The sequence below is a fragment of the Photinus pyralis genome, unplaced genomic scaffold, assembly GCF_008802855.1.
Source record: "Photinus pyralis isolate 1611_PpyrPB1 unplaced genomic scaffold, Ppyr1.3 Ppyr1.4_LG4, whole genome shotgun sequence".
In the NCBI taxonomy this organism is placed as follows: domain Eukaryota; kingdom Metazoa; phylum Arthropoda; class Insecta; order Coleoptera; family Lampyridae; genus Photinus; species Photinus pyralis.
In genome coordinates this window covers 18,187,242-18,212,929 of record NW_022170511.1, presented here as the reverse complement: position 1 = coordinate 18,212,929, position 25,688 = coordinate 18,187,242, and the positions used below count along the sequence as shown (strand labels likewise).

Below are 25,688 nucleotides of genomic sequence, written 5' to 3'. Positions count from 1 at the left end.
TGTACTATGTTTGAATTTAAATGAAGTATACATTTGATATGAATAACGTACTAATTTGACGCGTGAATTAATTTCTTGTTATGAGAGCTTTCACAGTTCTGCTACTTTTTCTTTACGCATTCCGAAATTAAATTGCACGTATAACTCTTTTCTTCAAGTAGGTACCTAAAATTGAAACAAGTTCTATTTACTACTTTTTCTTGTCAATTTATATAAACCGTCTTCCACCTTTCACACAATTTCTACTGCATGTGAATCTGATAAAGTGATATAACAATCATAATCATATGACAGTAAATTGTGACTCAGAAATAGAATTTGTTCAACTTCCTTCAATGTTATTTTCTTGAAATTGATCTTAAAATTGGCAAATGAATTTTCGCGGACATTATTAAGAAAAAATCGACACGTGTTTAAGCCCTTACGGTATTTGTAATATAAATATTTATAAATATACCCACAGCTAGGCAAATTCTAACTGCTGGCTATAGTAAAATAAAAATGAAGCACAATATATTACATTATATTTTTGTATTACCTACTTACCTATTTTATACCTATTACCTTTTCTAATTATTTCTATACTCAAAGTATATTAGTTGGAGTCACTCTGCTGGTTCTTCTTCAAATAATGAAACATATATTCAATAAATATATTTCAAACGTTTTGCAATAAATAATTTAAGTTATTGGAATGAATTTTATACATTGCTGCAATTTCTTAATCATAAAAAATCACGAAAACAAGTACAACGAAAAACGTAGTAATTAATCCAAATGACATTAACGATTTCTACCTATGATAACAAAAGTACTGTCACACAACGCAAACAATTGCAGTAAGCATTAGCTGGGAATTAAGATCTAGCACTATAACAGACAAAATACAAAAATAGAAAGTATTACATTATACTATTTTGATTCATTAACTTTTGGGTACAAATTATTTCATACTAGTGCAGTGTTTGAAACTATCTAATTAGGTATATAAACACACTGGATGAATTTGAGAACATCACACGCCAAGAATTCTGGTTTGCATTAAATTATATAAATAAATGCCAATTACTACGCACTCCACAAGTTCCCAAACTAACTTTAATTTGACAAACAATTACTTATGATAAAAAATGTACACGCCTCATACTGTCAATCATAATTCTGAAAAATTGTGCACTTTTTGCAATCAAATTAATAACAGTAAATGCACTGAAATAATGTCAAATATGATTACCTACTACACTACCAAAAAATGAACGGGGTAAAAAAATTTAAAAAATTCAGTCTATAATTGCACTAAAAATTTATAATTCTACATGATTTTCTTCATCCGATAATTTCTCAGACTCTTCAGTTTCGTCAGTCACTTCCGCTTCGCCTTCAGGTTTTTCAATCGTTTCCTCTGGTGCCTCCGCTTCGACGTTACTTTCACGTTCAGCCGTCACGTTCTCTTCCTTAGGTTTCTCAGTCTTCTTCGGTTTCCAGATTTTAATCTTATTCACCAAGTATTTCACCTCTCTGTCTAACAACGCCATCTTTTCTGACAACAGCCTAACGGTTAATTTAACGGGCTCGGATTTTTTCAATTGGTCTTGCTCGGCAACCTTTTTGTCCATCCACTCTTGTGTTTCGTTAATGACGCGTTGGAGAGTTTCGATCTCCACTTCCGTAAAGACGTCCTTCTCGGGGTTTGTTTGTTTGGTTAGGTTTTTGGCGGACGCGAGAAAGTGAACGGAACCGTTCAGCATTGATTTTAGGGCGTTGATTGCCTCGGGCCTTTCTCTGTGTTCCAAAACGCGCAAATACAGGTTTTTGGTGAGCTGTTTCAGTTCGCCTAGTTTGGATTCGTACGTCTCGGCGTCCGCTTCCGATCCGTCCTCGTAAAGCCAATCGGAAATTTCGCTGCACGATGTCCGAATTTTTTCCAATTCTTCCTCGGTGCATGCTCCGGAGTACTCGTCCTCGTAGAGCTTGTTTTGGGCGTCGATGACGTAACTTTCCAGGTTGTTTAAGGCGGTGGCCCTTCGGTTTAATTCGCGTTCTACTACGTTTAATTTTTCTAACTTGTTGGCGGACTCCTCCATTTGTTGTTTGGTGAGCTTGTTAATATAAAGCGTCTTCTCAAACGCTTTGATTGGATCTTTTATTGTGACAATTTTCGGTTTTGCTTCTTTTGGTTCTTTTTCCGTCGCGTTTTTCGCTTGAGCCGTTTCATTTTTGCTAGTAGCATTGGAAGATTCTTCCTTGGGTTCTTCAGGTTTAGCTTCCTCTACGGGTTTCTCGGCTTCGGGGGTATCGCTTTCGCCGGTGAACAGTTTGCTGATTGTACTTCCGAGCTTTGACAGTGTGCCCTCTTCGTCGTTTTCGGCTTCCGGGTTGACCGTTTTCTCGATTACCAATTCGACATTCACCAACTTGAGAATGCCCGACTCGTCGAAGGCGAAATGCGCTTTAATTCCTTTACTCTCGCGATTCTCGCCCTTGTTTCGATTGATAGCCTCGGCGACTCCGTCTAAGCTGATTGATGTTAAATTTAGGGCGCCTATGCTCAAAATTTCGGTTTCTGGTAAGTGATCCAATTCTGCGTAATTCACGCTAAAGCTGAAATCGCTGGTGTGTTTGTTGAAGGTGATGATCTTTTTCTGCGGATACGGATTCATCAAGCTGAAGAGTGTACGTTTGACTTGCTTAGTGCTGCCTTCCGTTTCACGTTCAAATACGACTTGGACGGGAAACAGAACAGCATCTCTGGTTATGAATTTCTTCACTTGGAAGCCTGTACTTAAATCGGCTGCTTTGTACACTGCGCCCATTGCAGCTGCTTCATCCGTGTTAATATTCTTAGCGAGTTCTTGCCCAACGATATCATGCAATAGTTGTTGAACCTTTGGACTTCTGGTACCGGCCCCAAAGAGGATGACTTGACCGATCACGCTTGTAGACAAACCGGCCATTTTCAAAGCTTGTTTCACAGGTGCAGCCACGCGACCGTACAGATCCCCGCAGAGACTTTCAAGTTGGTCCCTAGTCACTTGCAATTTAAAGTCAACTTCGTCCAACAACCCCTCGATTTGTGCGAAATGATCCGCGTTAGCCGACAAAATATTCTTAACGCGCCCCGCTTCTTTAAATAATTTGGCCATGGCCCTTGGGTTTTTAAAGACGTCATTGGAAGTTTTCTTCATTTCGTTAAATTTGGTAGCTAAATAATCGCGCAGCCTTAACTGAATATCTAACCCACCCAACGTGCGATCGTATCCCACCCCAATTACAGTAAGCTGTGGATGGGTTTCCACGTATCCACGTTCTTTTGTTTTGATTGTCTGGTAACCGACAATGGTCGCAGTTGTAGAAGTCGCCCCCATATCAAAAAACATAACATACTGTGCGGTTTCATTGAAATCCTTAATCCTAAATATACCGTAGTTAAGTGCTACAGCTGTATAATCGTTTATTAATTGTAATACTTTGAGATTAGCTAACTCCGCTGCCTGAATTAGGGCTTTTCGTTCCGCTTGATTAAAATACCCTGGTACTGTTAGCACACATTCCTTAATCGGTTGTTGTGCACTTTGTTCTGCAAACTCCCTTGCACGGTGCAAAAGTTGAGCAATCAATTCTTCAGGACTGTACAATGTTTCATCATCGTGTTGAAACAATATTGTTCCACGTTGTGTATCTTCCACAATGTTATAATAAGGAAACCGAGACCGATATAATTTCACAATGGGGTGATTAATGTCTTTAGCTAACAAATCTATTAAATAAGAATAACTATTGCTAGGGAACCTAATACCGATCGTCTGAGCATCTTCACCGAAAGTTCTAGTGTTATCTTTGAAACTTACAACAGCCGGTGTTTTCCTCTTTGATTCCTTATTTAACACAATTTCCATTGGCACACCCGGAGACACAATTCCAATTTTCATCCATTCAGCACCGAAGTCAATCGACATGACAGCAATCCCATTCACTTGTGTAACCGTTAACAGTGTTGTAGCCAACACCGAAACTATCAATACAAAATTCATGCTGCTCCTAAAAAAGAAATTGCATCAAAACAGCATCAAACTCAAGAGGTTAGAAATTGTAAATTCTTCCAGTGTTCAAACAGATAACAATTGGGGTAAAAAAGCATACTTACAGTTACCACAAGTTTGGTGTCAGGTAATAGAAAAGAATTGGTAAATTATTGGTAAGCAAAAGCACACTTTATTGGTCAAGAAAACCACGTCAAGCCATGTGTTTTTACAGCTGTTGACGTTAAACCGGCTGATTATTTCGCGATAATCGTGTGGCTGAATACGATTGGTTCGTTGGGTGAATTTATTACAGCATTCTCCGGGTGAATTCTAAATTTCTACAGCATGCAAATGAAACCTGTCAAATGTGTTGCTGTAGTCGAGCTACTGTCTTGTAGATGTCGCTAATTGTTCCGGGATTAATTTAAACATTTCTGTTATAATTTGTATTCGTACTTAAAAACCCATAAAGGTAGGTAAAAATGTGCACAAACAAAGACCTTTATTTCACCCGCCACCGGCCGCCAGTATTGTTCGAAATCACTCAAATTGACAACAAAGTATTTACTTTCGTATCTGCAATTAAATTATCTAATTATTGTATGAATACTTAATTTACTTATCAATGATCGCAATTAGGTGTAAGTAGAATTGTAATTGTGTACAAAATACCTAGAATGTCTTATTTGCTGACAAAAAGTATCCTTTGTTACATGCATAGAAAAATGAGTGGGAAAACGATTTTCCACACGATAATCTGATTGAAATCGTATAACTTAAACAAACACATTTTTTAATTAATGATGAACAGTTACTTTTTAACACCTGGAAGTAGCTACTTTGAAACAGAGCAGTTAGAAGTTATTATTGAAGATATGGACGCTATCGAAAAGGTATATACGCATCATTTAATTCACAAACATTACCAATGATTTAAAGACCCTCATCAACGTATCCTTCCGTTACCATCGACGAAAACAAAAACCAGTAAATACAGAACCATTTGGCATTTTACCATTTTCGTAGGAATTACTCCAAATGTGATAATATACCCACCCACAGGTTTTACGCTACAACTTAGCAATTTATAATTAAACAAGCGGTCGAGAGTTTTGAACGTTTCGGGAACCATGTGCTTATTCTCCAGTTCTCCTTCCGTTTTCTTAACAACGTGTTTTTGAGACCGGAATCGTTACCAGTAAAAGCGTATCTTCCTTCCTAGTTACCCCCTAGTACCAAAGCAACCTGCATCAAATTTCATTATTTATGTGACTTTTAAAACATATGTACCTATTTATGAATTATTAATTTAGGAATTTTTGCTAAGCACTTAAATGCATTTGGTCGATCTATTACTAAAGAATTCAAAAATTTAATACAATGTTTCGAAACAAGGCTTTGATATTAAATGACTATTTTCAAAAATCATTTTTCTGAATAGGTATTTTTGTAGCCAATAAAGGCATAATATCACTTTTAGAACAACAAGAAGTTTAAAATCTATACCTTCACAAGCTGCCAGGGACACACTAATTGCCTGAGTAAGAACTCACTAACAAACATCTTCTTCATAGTGTTAAAAATAGTAGACAAGTCAAGAAAAGTGACAGTTTTCCAGTGAGTGAAAAGTTGTACTGTGTAACGGTTAGTTACCTACATTACAGGGGTTGAAGACCTTCGTTGTTATTTTATAGATTGCATTTTGTACTAATAACTTTTTTAATTTTAATCTGAATTCCCAGTCTTTATATTTTTCATGGTGCTGGGGAGATTGTTGAAGAGCTTAATGCCAATGCGGTGACTGTTGGGATACTTTGAGTTTAGATACCGGTACAGAGAAATCTCGTTGCCTTCTTGTGTTGTAATTGTGTAAGTCTCCATTGCGCACAAACTTATGCTGATTTTTATATATGTACAGTAAAACCTCCAGTACGAAAATAGATGGCAGAGTAGAAAACTAAGCTCAATAAAGTGGGTTTTGCATGATTCCCATTTCTTAATGCCCACCAAGCAGCGCAGTATTCTTTTCTACACCATAAACACTTTTGATGCGTATGTAGATGATCCCCAGAAAATAATGGCATAACGCAATCTCGCCTGGTTTCTAAATGCGAGCTGAGTGGTAAAAATCCCCTACTGAAAATCGTTCGCGATTCTTCGCATCGTGTTATTCTTGTGCACTAACAACAACAATTCGATTTACACGTTCGAGAATTTTGGCCAGACACACGGGAATATATTGTAACAGATTTGTATTGCATTTAGTTGTAATAAGTGAATCCATACAAAGGAATTTGGTTATTTTTCCAGAACTGGGGAATTTGATTTCATTTCAATGACAATATTCCTGCATGAATTCAAATTTTGTTTAGCCATAATGTGTGTAATAAATATTTTGTATAAAAAATTACCAGAAATTAATTGTGCATAAAAAGAGTCAAGTTTTGATTTTCAGATCAGATCAGAAAAAGGAGACAACAAGTCAAACTTCCGCAAGGTGAGGAGTATTCAAATGTTGTTAAAGAGCTAGCCGTGGGTACGAACGAGGGTCTTCAACCCCTGTAATGTAGGTAACTAACCGTTACAAAATACAACTTTTCACTCACTGGAAAACTGTCACTTTTCTTGACTTGTCTACTATTTTTAACACTATGGCTCATTGTTCCATGCTTCCGTCTCATATGAAGAAGATGTTTGTTGGTTAGTTCATACTCAGGCAATTGGTGTGTCCCTAGCAGCTTGTGAAGGTATAGATTTTAAGCTTCTTGTTGTTCTAAAAGTGATATTATGCCTTTAATCCAATTCAGTTTTTTGTCGAGTGTGATTCCTAGATATTTCACTGACGGCCGGTTGCGGGAAAGCGAATTAAAATCAAAATCCTAGATTATTTGCCAAATCTGAGTTTAAACAAGAATTTTGACATTTGATTGGCTGCATACTGCAGTATAAAGCCAATCAAATGTCGTAATACCGGATTGAACAATAATCCTGGATTTTTTTGTGCAACTGGCCGTAAAGGTAAGTTCATAGCTCTCCGTTCATACGTTTCCGTTTGTCCGTTAGCCAATCAGAAGACAGCAAATTTTTAAATCGTACGTCGTCCGTTTACGACGGAAAAGTTGGTTGAAGTTGAACATTTACGTTTCCGTTGGTCCGTTTTTAACAAGAGTGAGGTTATGTTTGGTACGTTAACAGCGTTCGCCTACTCGTTCTTCACGGTAATATGCCAGATAGCAATGTGTTCTTACTTTCGTACCATTTTTACATACTGAAAATCATTGACGGTACAGTACAAAATAAAGTTTAGGTTATGATTATACTTGCAAATGTACAATGTGGACGGATTGCTATGAACCTTAACAAAATTTTCTATCCGTTTGACGGATCAACGCAACGGATGAACGGACAGCTATGAACCAACCTTTACTCTGAAAATTGGAGATGTTTTTGGAATAGCAGGGAAGCTCGAAGACCCTCTACCTTTCTTTTTCTTGTGAAGAAAACTAGCTCCGTTTTTGTCGGGTTGATGGACAAAGAGTGTTCCCTACACCATTCTCCGGTAACTGTAAGAGCTGATTACATCAGTCTGCATAAAGTACCCTCAAATTTGCCGGGTATAAGGAGCAATCCAGCCTCGTACGATTTTCGTGGCGGCGTAGAGACATTTTTATTGTTATCGAAGGTTGTTTCGTCAAAAGCCCCTTCTATATCTATGAATGCTCCCAGTGTGGACTCTTTATAGTACAGCGATTTCTCAATCTGCCCTACAATCTAGCGCAGGGCTGATTCCGTAGATCTTCCTGGGCAGTAAGGGTGTTGGTTAGGATGCAGCGGAAACCGTGTTAGCGCTGTATCCCTTATACGCGCGAATTTTATCCAAGAGGCTCTCCGAGACCGAACAGCGGTACTCCGCCTACACGATCGCGAATTATCAGATGTTTTCGCGGCCCTAAAATACTTTCGGCGAATCATGGAAAGTCGACCTTTGACCATCAACACTGACTATCGTTCCCATACTTTCGCCCTGGCACAACGGTTCGATAAAGCTTCGCCACGTCAAATCAATTCACGCTTGGAGAACAAAACGTTGTGACAGATGCTTTCTCTCGCGTGGAGACAATTTCCATACCCACTTCTTTCAGTTCCCGAGCCACCAGAGCAGCACAATCAAAGGATGAACAGTTACCACACATCCTAGGCAACCCTCGCCTAATTGCTTCTAATGCGGTTTTATTCAGTTTAATCAATAAATTTATTTGTTATTTAAAATGTCATCTTTTTTAAATTTTTATGTCATTTTTGCGAGATTTTTAAGTCATAATTGCAGTTTCTATTTTGCATTTTCGCTGATTTTTAACGTCATTAAAATCCTAGCCCTAGTGATTAGGCTGTTAGTCAGACCAACTTGGACGTCTATATATATTTCTTTTGGAGCAAAAATCTACAAACAAATGGCACATATACTCCTTGCAAACTACAGGGTTTTCTCTGAATTCATAGCACAGGATTGATACTCGCTCATTCTGGTCTTGGGCCTCGCCATGGGGATCTCAGTTACTTTAGAGATACTCACTTTTGCATCATTTACTTTACCAGAAAACTATAGTAGAAGAGAACGGTTAAAGATATTGCTGTAAAATAGTATTTTATGTAAACAGAAAGTTTCCTACGAAATCAAATATACCTCAACGTCCTCAACCTATTATAATCATCTCAAGATCAAACCTATTAATTTCAGTTTACCTTTATAGATGATAGAAATCCAAAATATCATCACAACAAAACCACGTCGGATGTATTTGGGGTGTTGAGTAATGTGGCTAAGCGGAAATTATCAATTAAGTATACGTAAATTAATATTGCAGTAATTCATAAACGAGAAATATGTATTAATTATAGGTTCAGTTGTATAATAGTGATACTTTGTGCTGTACGCGAGTCAATTCAATTCGCCCTGAATGCTCTCGTGAAATCACGAAGGGTAGGTATGCGCTTCGATAAGTAATTTGGGAGCAGGTAAATTCCCACATATTAATAATACTACTGTAACAAAGAACCCACAACTTTCAGTTTGAGTACCCTACACTCTGCAGCTACTGAAGTATTCAAAACGTTTCGTACATCTGCATCTCTAATTTGATTGTAGCGACCCTTTTTTAGCGAAAATCGAACAGAATCTCACGCCAAATATCCGCTAATAGTAAATTAGTTACTATAAACGATCGAGTACAAGTTAAAGCATTACTTAAGAAAGTAATCACTTTCCATGATCTTATTTATAATCTGAAATTACCAGGCAACAAGCCAGAAGAATGTCAGAGATTACTATTTTTCATTAGACAAACCGTTTTACGGCTTCGTGCGCTTGAGATGTTGAACCTGGAAGAAAACTGATATTTTAATTATTTCATGTTCGATTTTAATTGCATGTTCCTTTGGAGGTCTTTCCAAATTAATTAATAACGAGTCGTTGTTCTACCGCTTCGACGCTTCATTCGCGTATCAGTATTATTAGACCTAATTGCGAATTAGGTATTTGTATATGGCAAACGAGAACTAAGACAAGACGGAGGGCGATTATTAATAGACTTACATCGTACTAAATTCTGCACGATGAACTACTTACAGTAGGATTCACATACCTACTTGCAAAGGCGAGGATTAATCTCATATTTGAAATATGGTATAATGTGAATGAATCTCCACATACGCTAATCTACCTACAGGTCTTTCAGTTCAGTGAAACAACCACCGCTCATATAATTTTGAGCACCGGGCGTGCACAAGTCACCCCAAAAAGTAAATAAAAAATATCAACTAAAAATAAAGTAGGAATACAAGATTTGTGAATCTTCGGGCACCGGTGAATATTTACAAACAATCGTTTTGGCAATGAATAATCCATATATATTGCATAAACAATAAATAAACCCGCAATTATAGGCAGGTTACACTTAACCAAATGCAAATTTTTACCGCGATTATAGACAGATAGATAAAGAAATTCACTAAACTGAAAACAAAGGCAAAGATAAATGAGAAGACACTTTAGTTACGTATACATCCGCAACTTTTGTGCTCAAGATATCAATGCAGAGCAATTCGTCACGACATTGGCAAAGATAAACGGCAAGATAAACTAACGACAAATGCCATTAACTACAAGCATGTTTGCAATTTGCGGGATTTGCAATAAACATATACGTAGCGATTCTTCGATATTAGATACAATGTTTTGGATCAGTTCCAGCTCATCGTCAGGTAGCAATCTTCAATTCGAAAGTGAGTGTTTGCATTTGATCGAGGACACGGCACTTCTTTAATACGACACCCCAATGCTCGCAAGTACAAAAAATGCATAATTTAAACAGTTTTAGCGTGACGACTCTGGAAACCTGTCATTTGAACGACAAAAGCAAAAGTGATATTTTCTCAATACTAATGGTACCATCTACTCCTAGCACACTAAGAGCGCATTGAGGCAGTCACCTAAACCAAGAGTACATTTAACAAAACAACGGAACGTCACACATCACCAAATCTCCGGTAAAAATTTGAATTCAATTTTTTTTAATTACTGGACTACCTGGTTCTCGCCAGAATCACTATGGACGCATGTCGGCATTCAGGGCACCCAAATTTCATTGTCATTATCTCGCAACTCATAAACTAAATTAGAAATGGGCTTAGTTGCAATACAGGGAAAGTCTTTTGGTGCTAGTTTGGAAGAAGAATAATTCCTCTTCCAGCCACGATCACCAACTTTGAAATTAAATGGCCTTTTACGCAAATTATAATATTTCTTACTTGTATTATAGGCTTTCTTAAGACGATACCCTTAAATAGATCAGACATGCCTTCCAGATCATTTCCTCACTAATATTCAAAACATTATCATTATCTCCAACTTCACCATAAAAAACACCCTGTACCCGAATTTGACGAGCAAACATGAAAAAAGCAAGACTGTACCCAGTAGCATAGTGCTTAGATAACCTGGGCAATTCTAGAAATATTAACATTTCAGTCACGGTGATTTTCATGCAGATACGAAGCTATAGCGCTAATATGATCCCGATTAACCCCTTTCCCTGTGATGCACTTGAGGGTGATAGCGAGCAGTCAACCAATGTTTTTGTAATCCAAGAGGAATTGCTTGAACTGATGTGAAGTGAATTGACTACCATTGTCAGATAAGAGTATTTGAGGTACACCAAAAACTAAAAATATTTGGTTTCAAGAAATTTAACAGCAACAGCAGAAGGGACGTCACGCGATTAATAGTAGGGTATGATCACTTGAGTATGACGTATTTCCATATCATATTCGGATAATTTCATTGTCCAACGAGCTAAACGACCCACGGGATCTTTCAAATTATGCATCCACGATAAACTCTCATGATCAGCATAAACAATAAATCTGGTGCCTTCCACTCCACAAAGCAACTACATTTGTCCAAAGCAAATAGCACAGCAATAAGGTCACGCTCGGCAACAGTATACTGTCTCTCTACTTTAACTAGAATGCGACGGATGCTGGATACTCTGGTGCTCTTGGAAAAAACGCTACCTACATACACCCAGATTACTCACGTCACATTCAATAATAAGGATTTTGGAAGTTAAACGTTTCTTAAATCTATTAAACGCAGATTCGGCTTCCTCGTTCCAAGATATCGATTGTCCTTTTTTATCTTTAAGAAAGGCAGAAATAGGATCTGTTGATGTAGAACAATCCTTAAAAAGCGTCGATGAGTCGTGTTCTTAGGGGTAGAGAATTGCAAAACCGCACTGATAAGGTCGTCACTAGCATGCAGTCCTTTTTGATCAATATGAAATCCAAGAAAGGGTCTACAAAAGTGACGCGTTAGTAGATAATCCAGAAAATTTAAATTTCTGATAAACTTTATCTAACACTTCTAAATGAAGATCAAAAGTGATAGTAGTGATAATAATGTAGTCTAGATATGCAATCGGAAAAAACTTTCATTGATAATCATGTCCATCAATTGCTGCCTTGTCGCAGGGGCATTAGTGAGCCCAAAGAGCATGGTAACAAAATCGAATAAACCTTTCCCGGGGACGACAAGGGCAGTTTAAGCACAGGAAGGTTAAGATAACGGTAAGTTCCAAAAGGCCTTCTTTAAATCGATAGTCAAAAGGAACTCAGCATCACGCAATTTACACTTACATATAGTATCTATTAAAGAGATAGGAATCGCGAACAGTGTGTTTTATTAAAGCTCTACCATCAAAGCAAGTACGATAAGAGCCATCTGTCTTTTTTATCAAAAACATGGGACTACGATAGGGAGAACGAGAAGGGTGTATCGCATCTAAATCCAACATTTCATCAATTTCTTTATAAAAGTGCTGTTGCAGAGTGGGAGATGGGGATATTGCCTCATACGGAAAGGTGTATCAGTTAACTCAATATGATGTTTAAGCAAACCGGTTCGGCCTAATATGGGGATAGTTAATTCATTTTATTTCATACTGTCCGGTAGATGTTCGATTACACTATCATTTTGAGTCCGGTAGGTGAGTCATTACAGCATCAGAGCCGGTAAGTGTCGCTAAGCAACACTTACCGGACTGTTATTTGTATACATCAAATTTGACATCTTCACACAATTAATTAAAAACCCCAACATAAATTTGGCTGTAATTCTTTATTTCAAATATTAACATTGATTGTAATGAAACAATTTGTATTGCCCTCAAGACTACGCCTGGGTTATTACTGGATGTCGAGTTAGTAATGTTTGATTCCTTCTGCTGTAGAACTCCAATGAAATTTTCGCCGCCTTGTATCAGTTGTATCATACGGGCAATCTTAACTTTTCCTTCTACCGAGCCTTCGATGTATTTTTCTGCCGTCGATGAGCTTTTCCATGCTCCATGACGCTTTAACACCGAAATCCAGGCAAAAAAATCTCAATTCAAAAACTTACTGCGTCCAAAAAGTATGCCAACATGACTTTTTCCTCTACTTGTTTCGCCCCATGTTCGTTCCTCAATTGGCAAAACACTTAGTACTCTTTTTCATACCTTGCGGCCGACTTCTTAGGAACCAACTTTTCGGTTGCTTCATGAGATTTCGACAGGATTGTATCGGGAACAGTGGAACATCCCACAACGTTTATAACGTCAATTTTTCAGTGAAAAAAATTCAATTGTCAACAAACTACAAACTATAGCAACGGCCGTTGCCACAGAAACAAGGTAATGCGATTTTTACAATATGATGAAATTTTGTAATCTTTGAAATGAAATAATGATACAAAACAGACTTACAGTATGAAATAAAATACGTTACGATATACGTCCGGTAGTACTTGTAACAGTACTCGTTTAAGACATTCTTGACTCGGCTCCTGACGTCGCCTCGTCCATAATGTCTATCTCGTACTGTTACAAGTAACCTACCGGACTTATAACGTAAATAACTAAAACCTAATAGTTATTTTTTAAAGAGAATCTTGTTGGACTGAAGACAGTTGGGTCAGTTGGGTGCAATTCGGAATGGTACTGATTTCAGTAGTACCTTTGTTCTTACGCACTATGGTATTACTAACAGGAGAAAGATTATCCGGAACTGTATTAGAATAATCGATTTTAATTTTAAAGCGCCAACAGAATTCTACACCCAAAATAATGGCGTGAGTAATGGCAGGCATAAAATAACATTTTATTTACTTTATTAAACAGTTAAACTCAAAAAGCGATTTAGTGGTATTGGTCCCTTTTTACTTTCCAAAAAGGGCTTCCATGACATTAGCCCTATAAAAAAAATGTAGCCACGAGGTAGATTTCGTAGGGTAGCAACAACCGACGACCATCCCCTTTAATTTAAAAAAACGAAAAAAAAACTCCATTATAATCTACTCTTGAAAAATGGTCCCGCTATATTTGTCCTTTTTCGGTAAGTGTTTGGGACAACTATGCGTTTGCGTATTGCAATCCTTAAACAAAGAAAATAAATGTTTGGTACTGGAAATGCATTGCTATATTCTAATACTGGAAAATTAAATGTGTCGACAATCACGCAAAGCAAAAATAAAAGGAGAGTTCGATAAGGGGTTTCATAGAATTGAATTAAAATCATCGCCTGCACCCAAATATGTAAAATAGGCTAGGAAAAAAATGGTACATTTTCTTATGTTACACAACCACCACTAACAAGGAGCTTAAATGTGAATTAAACTTCAGTTTACATATTCTACTACAAATCCAGAGCGTTGTAAAAGCGCGACTTTATATCGGTAACTTGTAGCCTAGGGGTGCATGAAGAATGAACCGTCAAGTCCCTTTCCATACTCGGTAGCTATTGCGTTCCACAGCTTCTTGTCATCTCGAAGGCATATCCTCTAAAATTACGGCTGTTTCGAGTTTGAAGTATTAACAACAGATTTATGCTACTGTGAATGGTCATGTTATAAACACATAAAGCCGCCTAAAATTTATTTCAGCTTTTTGAAACTAATGAAAAGCCGTTGAAAGTTACACATATACGACCTCGGGGGTAATTGTTTTAGAAACTTGATTAAATTCTGTGCGAGTCATTACTATTCGTCTCTAAACGACACACAACAAATCCGCAAATGACACTGTTTGTTACAAACCCGACATTCATTACAAAATTATGTAAAAAAGTCCGTTGATAAAAAAAACCACATCAAAGAGATATTTACTAAATATAAAAATCAGTGAAACGCAATTATTAAATTATGACTAGCGTACAAACGATCCATTAGCGAAGGGTGCATAGCAGCTTGCGGGCATGAGAGGGGTAGAGAGAGTTGATTTTTTTCTTTGAACGCGAATTTATTTTCAAACTTTCGAAACATGTGCGGATATTACGTAATTTGCTAAAATCATCAAACTACTGTATTTTCAGATTAGAAATGTTAGGTGCATTCTATATAAATTCAACATTTGCAATGGTGGTGTAAGTGTTTCTTTTTAATTTAACTTACTTAGGTTTCTAACTTACATAATAAAATCCTGATTGTACTATTGTCAGAAGCTGTGCCACATCTCTTCGTCTCACACATTGTACAACCTAGATGGGGATTGTCAACATAATAAACGAAATTTACAATTATAAGTAGGTACAAGATGGGACGATTACAGTCTGGGGAGAAAATGTCTTAAGGAGACCTATCGCCCTTCAAATAAAATCAAAATTTTATTGAAAACTTTCCATTTTTGTTTTTACGAAAATGTAAGGTTACGCAAACATAGGAAAAATTCAGGTTTGTTTTGTCGGCAGCTTTATACGTATTATCGACTATCTAGTCTAGCCTAGGGATTTACTTGCGCAAATCATCTCTCCTTGTGGTAATTGAGAGGAAAAACAAATTGACCGATCATATTGTATGCGTAAAACTCGTGGGTCCCTGTATAGTAAAACTTAAAGACGTACAGTACACGATCAATCGGAAACTAGGGAACAAAATAACTGCATCACAAGATGGGGGGTTGCCATTTATCAGCCACATAAATCCAATTCTAAAAAGTAAGGTTTGTCCAAATCATTTCGGGTAAACAAATAATAATAATGATCAATAATATGCGGTAGGTAAACATTTGCTCTTTAATAAGATATAATACAGCATTTATTTACAATCGAAGGTGTATATTATAGAGTCAATGTGGGTAATAATTCTTCTCGCGCGATTGTCGACACCTGTTCATGCGGTAACTGTTTTCCTTCTTTAACGTTTAAATTCGTATTACGTGGAAAATTACAAAAGTTAATGGGTCATAAATTTTAGTATTTAATGAAGTGTGGCGGTGATCTTAACAAACTAATTTATTTTGAAATATAATAAGTTTATAGCGTTCAGCCATACAAATAAAAGTAATGTTTAAAGTACGATTCGGCATATATCATATCAATATCACTATGTTATTTGTTAATGAAGTCCAGATATTTTAAATAAAAGTGATCGAACTGCATTCTTTCAGACACAGTTTTTACAAAAGAGGCGCACTGTGAATCGAAGCTTCTGCTGGCAAAGGGTAGTGAAGAACATAGCTATTTGTACAAGCGGCTGAAATGTTTATTGCACTCAGCTTTTAGCACATTTTTCCAAAGTCCCAAAAGGCTGTTTATTTCAAACATTTTGTTATTGGCGGGAAAAAAATTTGAGTGGGTAGACTCGTAACCTCCCCTACATCATTTTCATTAGGGAATTTGTATATCCAAGTATAAATGCCTAGGTAACAATGGGAAACTCCGTAATAAACCTACCGACCTATTATTTTTGGCTTAATTTTTCAACAAGCGATATTTTATGTTCAGGAAGAATTTTCTCTGTAGTTTTGATGAAAGTACTCGTATTTTTAAAAATCATAGTTTTTGACTCTTTCAAATTATTCGTATGTATATCGTTTTTACTTTAAATGTTTGGAATGGCAAAATTTCTACTTAGGTAAAGAAGAACATTAACTTTTGTTACTTAAACGAATACTAATTTGTTAGTTCGTTCTCTGGGTGTATTTCGAACTAGTGACGAAGGTTCTGCGTGGTGGGTCACTAACTGGATGAATTAAGATGAATTCGTTCAACAGATTTTAAAAAAGTATTAATGTATTAAGCTCGCCAGGAAAGAATTTCGATCAAAAATCGTATGTTTTTCAGTGAACCATTCGATTGTAGACCGGGATCAAATGTTTTGTGACCGGCAGTCTCTCCTAGCGAGCATTATATAACGGGCGATCAAAAATGAGTTGCTGTCGAGTCGCCTTTGGAAGTTCAAGTTAAATACGATTTCCCATGTAAACAAAAATTCCCAAGGTGACTCGACAGCAACTCGTTTTTGATATCATAGGAATATGCTACCGGTCGGTGATTCAAAACATTACTTATGAAAACTAGGCTTTATAAAAAGGTCATTTTGACATGGTATCATTTAAGGTATACATGCGAACATAAAGATTGAATTGTGTAACAGATTTTGATCCATTCTCTTCTCTTCGCCAGCTCTATCCAATTTCGGATTTCTTCCAAATCCGTAAAACAGCTTTCCTTCATTTCATCTTGATCTGGATCGGGTCTGTCTTCTGGTCGCCATTAATTCCAAGTTCGCCACTTTCTTTACAATTCTGTTATCCTTCCTATCTTCGATATGACTATTGACTTGGTCATCTGAATCTTTGTGCACTTACGAATTGTGTTATTACTGCTTCTGCAAATAGCTATCGCACTCCATAATTAACTCTTCTTTCTCACATTTCCTCCGTTTTGTTTCCTTGGCCCCCCGGCCTTATTAATGATATACACAGCTGAATTTTTGTCTTCCTGCATACATTTTTTTTACATAAATATTAATATTAATGAGCGTCCGTGGTAAGGAAGCCACGCCATGGAGCAAGTAAAAGCTTCTGGAATTTATGATTATATTTGACTAGTTCTAATAAACACCTATCATTTGATATGCAACTTGTGGGGTCTACAGCCACATTTGTGAATGGTTTAGATGAATACGCGAATTTAATGCATATGACGTCATAACTCAAAACCTATCACGAGTTGGAACGGCCACCCAATTTTTTTTTGAAGTCGTAATGGTCCTCTTTAAGAAAGAAATGGGTGATTCTCTATACACCACATTCCATACAGGGTCTCCTTGTCAGCCAAGTCATTAGAGCAATTCTCCTAAATATTGTTTTTTCCTTTGTAGATACTTTCCTCAAACATTTACGAGATATTCACAATTAAGTTTTCACATCGCCAGGAAATGTGTCTCGTTTAGACCATATTTCCACCCTTTGAGAGTAGCCTCCTCAGACATTTCTTTTTCAAGATATTCGCTTCGACTTCACCAATAGATATATCTCGTCCACATGATTCATTTTGCACCACCCAATTTTGTGAGTACTCTCCTTCGACAAACCATTTTCTTAATTTTCTTTTTTAAAGTTTTTACATCACCAATGGATATAAGTATATGGAAGAAGTCTTCCAGATGTCCTCATCTTTCTTTGTGAGTACCCTCCCCCGACAATCCGCTCTTGACATATAAGGAATTATAACCGATCTTGATAAGGAGTCGAGGAGATATGGTTGGTAGGAATTAATTCCTTTCTTTGAGTCCTTTCATTAGAGTACCATGGAGGTAAAACCAATCCCCCCAGAAAGAACAGCGGTAGTTGGTAGAGAACAGTTCTTTCTGCACAGTTCCCCCCCTCCCTCCCTATTATCATCAGTTTTATTTGGCACCACTAATGGCTGAGATCAATTTGGTTGTCGCGTATAAAAGTTATGCACGTTTTACTTTCAAACGCAATATCTCAAGAATAATTTCATGCCGTCTGGCACACCTCCAAAGTATAGGCTACCTATTGCAAAAAATGTCAGGACTCCAGATCAATTCCCCTAAAAATATTTCAAAACCGCAGAAGTGGGTCTGGACGGACAGACGAACGGGCAAAACGCAAACAATAGCACATTTGTTTAGTTCTTAAAAAAGTACGAGATACTGGCAGTTAACCAGGGGGGGGGGGGGCTCATATGAGGAAATGAAATTAAGTTATGAGTTATGGAACGACCCTAGAGAACTCTGTCATTATTAAATTATAGAAAGAGTTGTTAAGGGATTGGAAAATTGCGAGAAATTTCGCTTATCGACCTCAGGTAGCGCACATAGGTACCTATAGGAAGTAAGAGAATGCAAAGATTTGATACGCGGATAGTGTATTTTGAGCAAGATACGTGAATATGACATTTATGAAACTGAAAAACAGAGATAAATTGAAAGGTTACACAATATAAACATACGTAGGTACATACATAATATTCTAATAAATGCACCTAAACGTATAAATACGTAAATCACTAGTATAAATTAAGGTTAGTAGAATCATATACCTACGTGAAGGGATAGGACATTTTTACTTACATTTAATACTGTGTGACAATGGAATTCGAACTGAAATTCCTACATTTTAAACGATTTTTGTTAGTAGAAACAATGCGTCAGAACCTTTAAAACCAAAATAGAAGGGCGTTTAACCCAAACCACCCAAAAACTTATAGTAAATAAAGATTTCTAGAAACGCAATAATACTGTGGAGAAACCTCAAATCGTGGCATCTTTCTTGATCTTTTATGACTATAGTCGCAAGGTAGGATTGTGATTAAAGGTAAATTTTCATATCCATACACTATCATTTCAAATGCAATCCAAACGACGGTTCTTCACAAAAGTTGCGTGAAGGGTTCATTATTCGAACGTATGCTCTCATTTGGCTTTATCAAAATGGTAGTATGTGGTATACCACACTCTGAGAAAGCTCTGTAGACTATAACAAGGTTTATGCAAAGTTCACTCCCCATTATAGACTGGAAATGGATATTTCGTGCAAAGTCCAACAGTACTAAAATTATAAGTACAAAAGGACAAATACAAATTCCAAACAAACATTAGCAACTTGTCATAAAAAGGGCTCCAAACTCGCAATATACATGAACGTATAAAATAATTTTAATCAAGATTCAATCCTTGTGAAACACTAGGTAATTACTTAACACGCAATTAAATTTCCGTAGAAATGATATTGAATAGGTTTATTTACTCGCAAAAATAGGAGCAGGAACTGAGAACCGTTTACTCAGTAGAATTACATGTAGTGCACACAAGATTATGTAAAGCTTTCGTTATATATCATCTTCAAAGTTCCAGGAATTAATGTTCCAACTCTTTCAATTTACTACAGTGTTTGTAATTTCTTTACCTCCCTTTATCATTATTACTGTAATATATTGTTCCAGCTTCAGCTCTATATTCACCGAAATAAATTTATAATTTCGTTTAGTGGATACATGAACCAACTAAGGTAAAACTTAAAGAGATATTAACATATTTGTGACTTTTCAAAGTTGGAAGTTAGCCCGTAAGCGTGTCCGCAGAGTGCAGATGGTGTATTTCAAAGGCGGGGGTGTGAGGAGCTTCCGAAACCTCATTACGGGTGTTTCTATAACAACCACGACCCTTCGAGATTGCGCCCACGGGTGGGACTGAGAGAAGATATTTCAGATAAGGATGGACTCTGACTGCTATCATTTATTATCCGGAAAATTCATGCATGAACTGAAAATGGTCGGCGTACTTCGGTATATTCGGTGTACACTACGGGTTTGTTTTATTGGTAATTAAAATTTAATCGCTAACCGTTGTGTGAACAAGAAACACTTAATTACAATATTTAGGCAACCATTAAAAATGATGTTGTAGACGCTTTTATAAATTATGAACAGCATTAGCAAATCGCTCTGTATTTTGATATCAATTATAGAGGATATTGAAATTTAAACCCTTCTCTTGGCCCTTTCTGGTACTAACAATATTAATTAATAGATACCTTTGTCATACAAGGTTTTCGGAGAAAGAGCAACAAATTAATTATAAAACTTTATAAAACCCCTTAATCTACCCGAATTGAACATTTAACAGAATTTCAAATAAATTTCGACACGTGTTTAAGCCTGGAGAAATCCCTAGGCGGTGGAATTTGGTTTAGGGCTTCGGAACGTTTCTAGGTCGGAAAACAATATCGTTTGTAACACACACCTGCAGGATACCATTTTACTATTTCCAATTTTTATAGACTACAATAGATTAAATATACTCATATATATATACAATTTTGCAAATGTATTCCAGCTTGTGCTTTATCGCCAATTTGCAAGCGTTTGCATTCTCCACTCTTCACCCTGGGGTTGTATTTAGTTGTAATACTGTAGTTCAAAGGTAGAAGGTAAACTGTACGTCACTAGTTATAAGCTAAAATTTATTGTATTTATTCTAATTACTCCAATACATATTCTTTTCTACCTACTGATAATCTCGGATATTGCACTAAATCATTGATTATATAGTTCGTAGTATATAATCAATGACTAAATAAAAGAATCCACAAACTCGATTTGCAAGTTTAGATTATAAAGAGAGTATGACAAAGTAATTCTGAGGGTGTTCTTCCTTTATAACAACGAGATTGTAACGGGGAAGCTCAGTTGCAATACTCAGGGGTCCTACATCCCTTATGTCTATAAATTACTTGATATTTCTTAGTCTTATGAATACTCTCGGAAATGCTATTTACGTTTACATTTCAGGATGCATTATTGTACTTATTTTGCAATTAACAGTTCGTTGTGTCAATGACGACAGTCATAAAAAATCAATAGCACACACATTCATAGTGGTGATTACGGCGGAAAAGAACGGTTCGGATGATACATTTTCATTCCCGCAACAGCATTAGATAAGCTATCTAAATAAAAAGCACGTATCCACCCTCGTAACATAGGTAAGTTGAGCCTTCCTTTGATCTAATTTATTTTTACTTCCTCGTGCGTACCACATTTAAATTGATCACAAATCAAAAATTATGCCAACCCATTAGACTGATGCTGCTCAGTGGGAAACGTCTACGACCGATAGAATAATTGAAAGTTTTCTACCTGCGCGTAACACTGTTATAGGTGGGCATTGTGCGAGGGGTTCTCCATTCATGTATTCGACTTGTTTTTACCTATTTTTAAGTATTGGCACCCCTCCTTTTTCGCCAAGTTTATTGTATCACAAAATATGTTTGACGGATATCGAACATTCTACCATAACCTTCTTTTTGCAGTACAGAGAACAAATACGGACATGGCGTATAATTGTCTTGCCTTTCCAAATTACTCCCTGTAGTAGAAGGGGTGCATAAGTAGGTACTTAATCTGCAGATCAGTACTAGGTATTGTAGGGTTCTGTGATTTCTCATTAGTAAATATACCAAAAAAGTATTTGTATCATTACTGTGTTTTCATTGAGAGATATTGGCATTTGTATGTTAATCCAAAAAACTACCAAATACTAAAGAGGATGTAAAAATTACTTCCATAAAACATATCGTCATCAGTGCAAGCAAATAACTTTATCGACATTTATTTACAATCGATACCACTCAGAAATAGATTAAAACATGTAAAGCTAACCGAGTTCATGATTGAAAAACCCCCAATATACAGATAAAGATATGTCTCGGCGATAAGATAAGAGCCAGTTGAGAAATTTTGGTGCAGTCGATTTTTTTTTGCCCAGAAAAAAATATTGTCTCAGATCGACCCGGAAAAAAATTTTTCTTATAGATCGGTGCCTGTAGAATCAATAATTTCAAACAGTTCCAAGACTGGGCTACTAGTTCAAAAGATACGGCCCTTTGAATTTTCTTTCGAAATTGGTTTCTAGTCTAGAACTTTTGATTGAGAAATCTGATCGAAAAAGTACGAATTGTTTTGGATTCTACGCACCAAAATTAATAAGAAAAAGTCCTGTTTTCTTCCAAAAGATTGTTTCAATTGCTTCACTAGTAAAAGGTGCACCAAGTAGAGTCGAGTTCGATGGTTCCAAAATTTGGATCCCGACATTATTTCTACGGATATCTCTTTTGATATACCAAGAAAACCTAGTTCACATTTTCTCGTGTTGAGTTCGCGTGCAATTTTTCTTCCTTGTCTTGTCTGTATGCTTGATTTATGGCATTTAGATAATATGGACATTTTAATTTCACTTCTGTAAGTAAGTTCTGGCTCTATTTTTGATCTGGACTCCAAGCTGCTTTGGTGCAAACAAGTTTTTGAGCTTTAGATCGATTCATCATTCACAATTTTGCAGTAAAGACGACGCCAGACGCTGTCTACTCCAATTGAGCGAATGCCTCCACATTTTTTCTTGAGGGCCGTTAAGGATGCGCCGCCCGTAAAAGATGGATAATGGGATTTGAGCTCTGATTATCAAATTCATGAAGTCTTGGATAGCTTTGAGAAGTCTGAGCCACCATTTTGTTGTAATATTAAATCTTTTAGGATTCGTAGCCGAAGTGCGTAATTCCTCCTGCTGAGCCAGAGTAAAAAGAGATTAATTTTCGGATTTCCGCTTCATTAATTTCATATAATTGGTAAGTTTCATTTAATTCAGGAAAAAATGCTGGGATTGGATGAGGAGGATGTTTGTCAACTAATTGTTTCAATCGCTTTTCATTGATGGTTACTAAAATGTCATCTAAGGTGAGAAGTCGTAGAGGTCTTTTTATATCGCGGTCTGCTAGCTTTGCTTCCATTTTTCGCAATGTCCATTCATTCCAATTTGTGGTTGAACATGTAGCTATAGATATTTTGTTTTATTTTTGTAGAAACATAAACATTACAATCCCAATCAATGGTGTCAGTTAAGTTGGTTCTGTGTAAGTGAAAAATCTCTTTAGGTTGTGTTTTTGGATCTAAATTACCATTTTCTTGGGATTTATTGGAGAGATTATATCTGACATTGACATCATGGCTAACTTTTATGATTTTTAGCGGTGGAAAACATAGGGAAGCTTTGACCTTCACTGTGATTGGTTAATACACGAGTCAGTATTACACCGGAAAATTAAGCGAGTGACGAATTTTGTAAGCTGGTAGATTCCGTTGGCAACTAAACTGTCGAACTGTCATTAGCTGTTAATGTTAAAGATCTAAGCGTGAAATCGGATGATTTACTTCTGTTCGCAGTTCTGGATCTACTTTATTATAATTTGATACCGTTTTATATTTTTCCTGTGTATTTTATCCTCAAACAAAGGGCAATCTACTACCTTCTTATAATGAATGCAGTATAGTACCACAGATCTGTGATAGTACTAAAAAGTTACGAAAGATTTGTTAGGTAAATTCACGTAGATAGAAGTAATGGAATTTTCCTTTTTAAAAAGAATGAATGTTTGCATTTCGTCATTGATTAGTTGAAAATAGTATTTATCGATTTTCCATGGGCCCAGGGCCGTATGTGATAGCTCTGAAGTTAAAATTCTGTTGACTAAAATCAGTTTTTTCTGGGATTTCCCAATGGAAAGGTTGATTAAAAATAAGTAAAAGGTCCTATCATGCATTTCCATAAAGTGTTAATGGGGAAATTTTTCTGTGCGAGCTACACTTTTTAGAAACTCACAGTTACGCACTGGTTTTGTATTTTTTTTGCATTTATATTTGCATACTTGTTCTTCTAGGTACCTATACAAATATAGAATTAAAAGTTTAAAATAAATGAGTAGGTATGCAAATTGTTTTATTAAATTATCACATTCATTGGATTGAATGTGTTGATTAATAAGTCATTATTAAAATCTTTAAATTTGTTTTACTTTTTACTATCTATAGGAAACAGTCTGATAATTCGCCCTGAAATTGTGAAACTGAAACCACTTTTATTTTATTTATTTTCATTCTTTGTTAAAAAATTACCTGCAATATACGTGTGGGTAGGTTCTCAGTATACCGAGATTTTATCCATATTGCCAACCCCTTCGCCGATAATGCTCATTCAGCAGAATGCGGTCGTAAAATTGTGAAAACTGAATAAAATAATTTGTTAGTTGATCTGATGAATTACTTGTACGTTCTCGGCACGTGTTGACAAACAGCCAGGAAATCTATTTAAAATCGAAATTTCTACCTGTGCGAACATACTCATTAATTCACTTCAACGTCCAATATGACACTACACGTCAGTTTCGCAAAAAAACGGCTGTTTCTCAAAAAAGGAGATTTACAAGAATAAGATTACAATATCACTAATTGTTTGACAAAAGAAATACCTACCTTTGCTTCTTAATTATGTTTAGATGGAAAAACTGATTATTTTTTCATACAAGGTACCACATGTTAAACTTCTAAAAGTATAATTGGAAACAAATTGTTTTTCTTTGCCAACAAACTGCGTCTGACAAATGATAGCAAATTTAGCAAGGCGGTTAATTTAAAATATTAAAACAATTAAAGCTATTAGAATATCATTCATAAAACTGATGTGAAGAGGGAAAATACAAATTGTTTACAATAAATTACTTACTGTTGGTGGCACTTTGAGACAAGGTGAAATAAAAATAAATAAATAATATTTTCAGGTACTTTATTGCATTACCTGAAAATGTTGATAATGCTGAACGTATAATTTTATTTATACAGTAATTCATGATAATAACTATACAAGATTTGTATATTGGTAACCTCTTTGATTTGGTATAACTTACTTTCGCATGGTTACTTATTAAGGTCCAAAATTTCGACGAAGTAAGCGATAACGATAAAATTTTCGAATAAAATGAATGAATCTAAAAATGCATTAATGCCCAATCAAATTTTCGCAGAGTTTTCCTTTTTGATAAAAACAATTCATTCGTTTTACTATCACTGTTATAACTTAACAATACATACACTTTTTTAATTAAATAATATTGTTTATAATTAAAATAATGAAATAATAAAATAGGTGCATATGTACAACATTATTCTACTACGTACACATATAAGCACTTGGGGAACTATGCCGTATATAAAAAAAATATTAAAACCCAAATTAACAACATTGCAAAATAAACCATAAACGACAATATTCCATAACAAAATGTTATTATGTATTACAAAAAAATTTAAATACTTAACAACGCTATAAACAATTAGTACAATAATAATAGAAAAAAAGAAAATGATTTCGACCATTAACGTCTTATAAAATATTTGTTGTTGATGTGCGTTACAAAGCATCTCTATTTGAGAAATTCGTTTGTTGCTGTAGGTATCAAAAATTCAAAAATGCTATAAAAAGTTTCAAAAATACTATTG

General features: G+C 35.9%; 1 protein-coding gene across 1 annotated transcript; it reads right to left on the bottom strand.

Annotated features, from left to right (window-relative positions):
- Positions 1–639: 639 nt before the first annotated feature.
- Positions 640–4,276, bottom strand: LOC116168287 (hypoxia up-regulated protein 1-like). The gene is made up of 2 exons (XM_031484018.1): positions 4,145–4,276; positions 640–4,038 (listed from the first exon to the last, which is right to left on the bottom strand). The coding sequence occupies exon 2, from the start codon at positions 4,029–4,031 to the stop codon at positions 1,305–1,307; it is 2,727 nt and encodes a 908-aa protein (XP_031339878.1). The 5' UTR covers positions 4,032–4,038; positions 4,145–4,276; the 3' UTR covers positions 640–1,304.
- Positions 4,277–25,688: the final 21,412 nt, after the last annotated feature.

What these genes read in the sequence shown, in the direction of transcription:
- LOC116168287 (XM_031484018.1), bottom strand. Translation starts at nt 4,031, where the DNA reads ATGAATTTTGTATTGATAGTTTCGGTGTTGGCTACAACACTGTTAACG.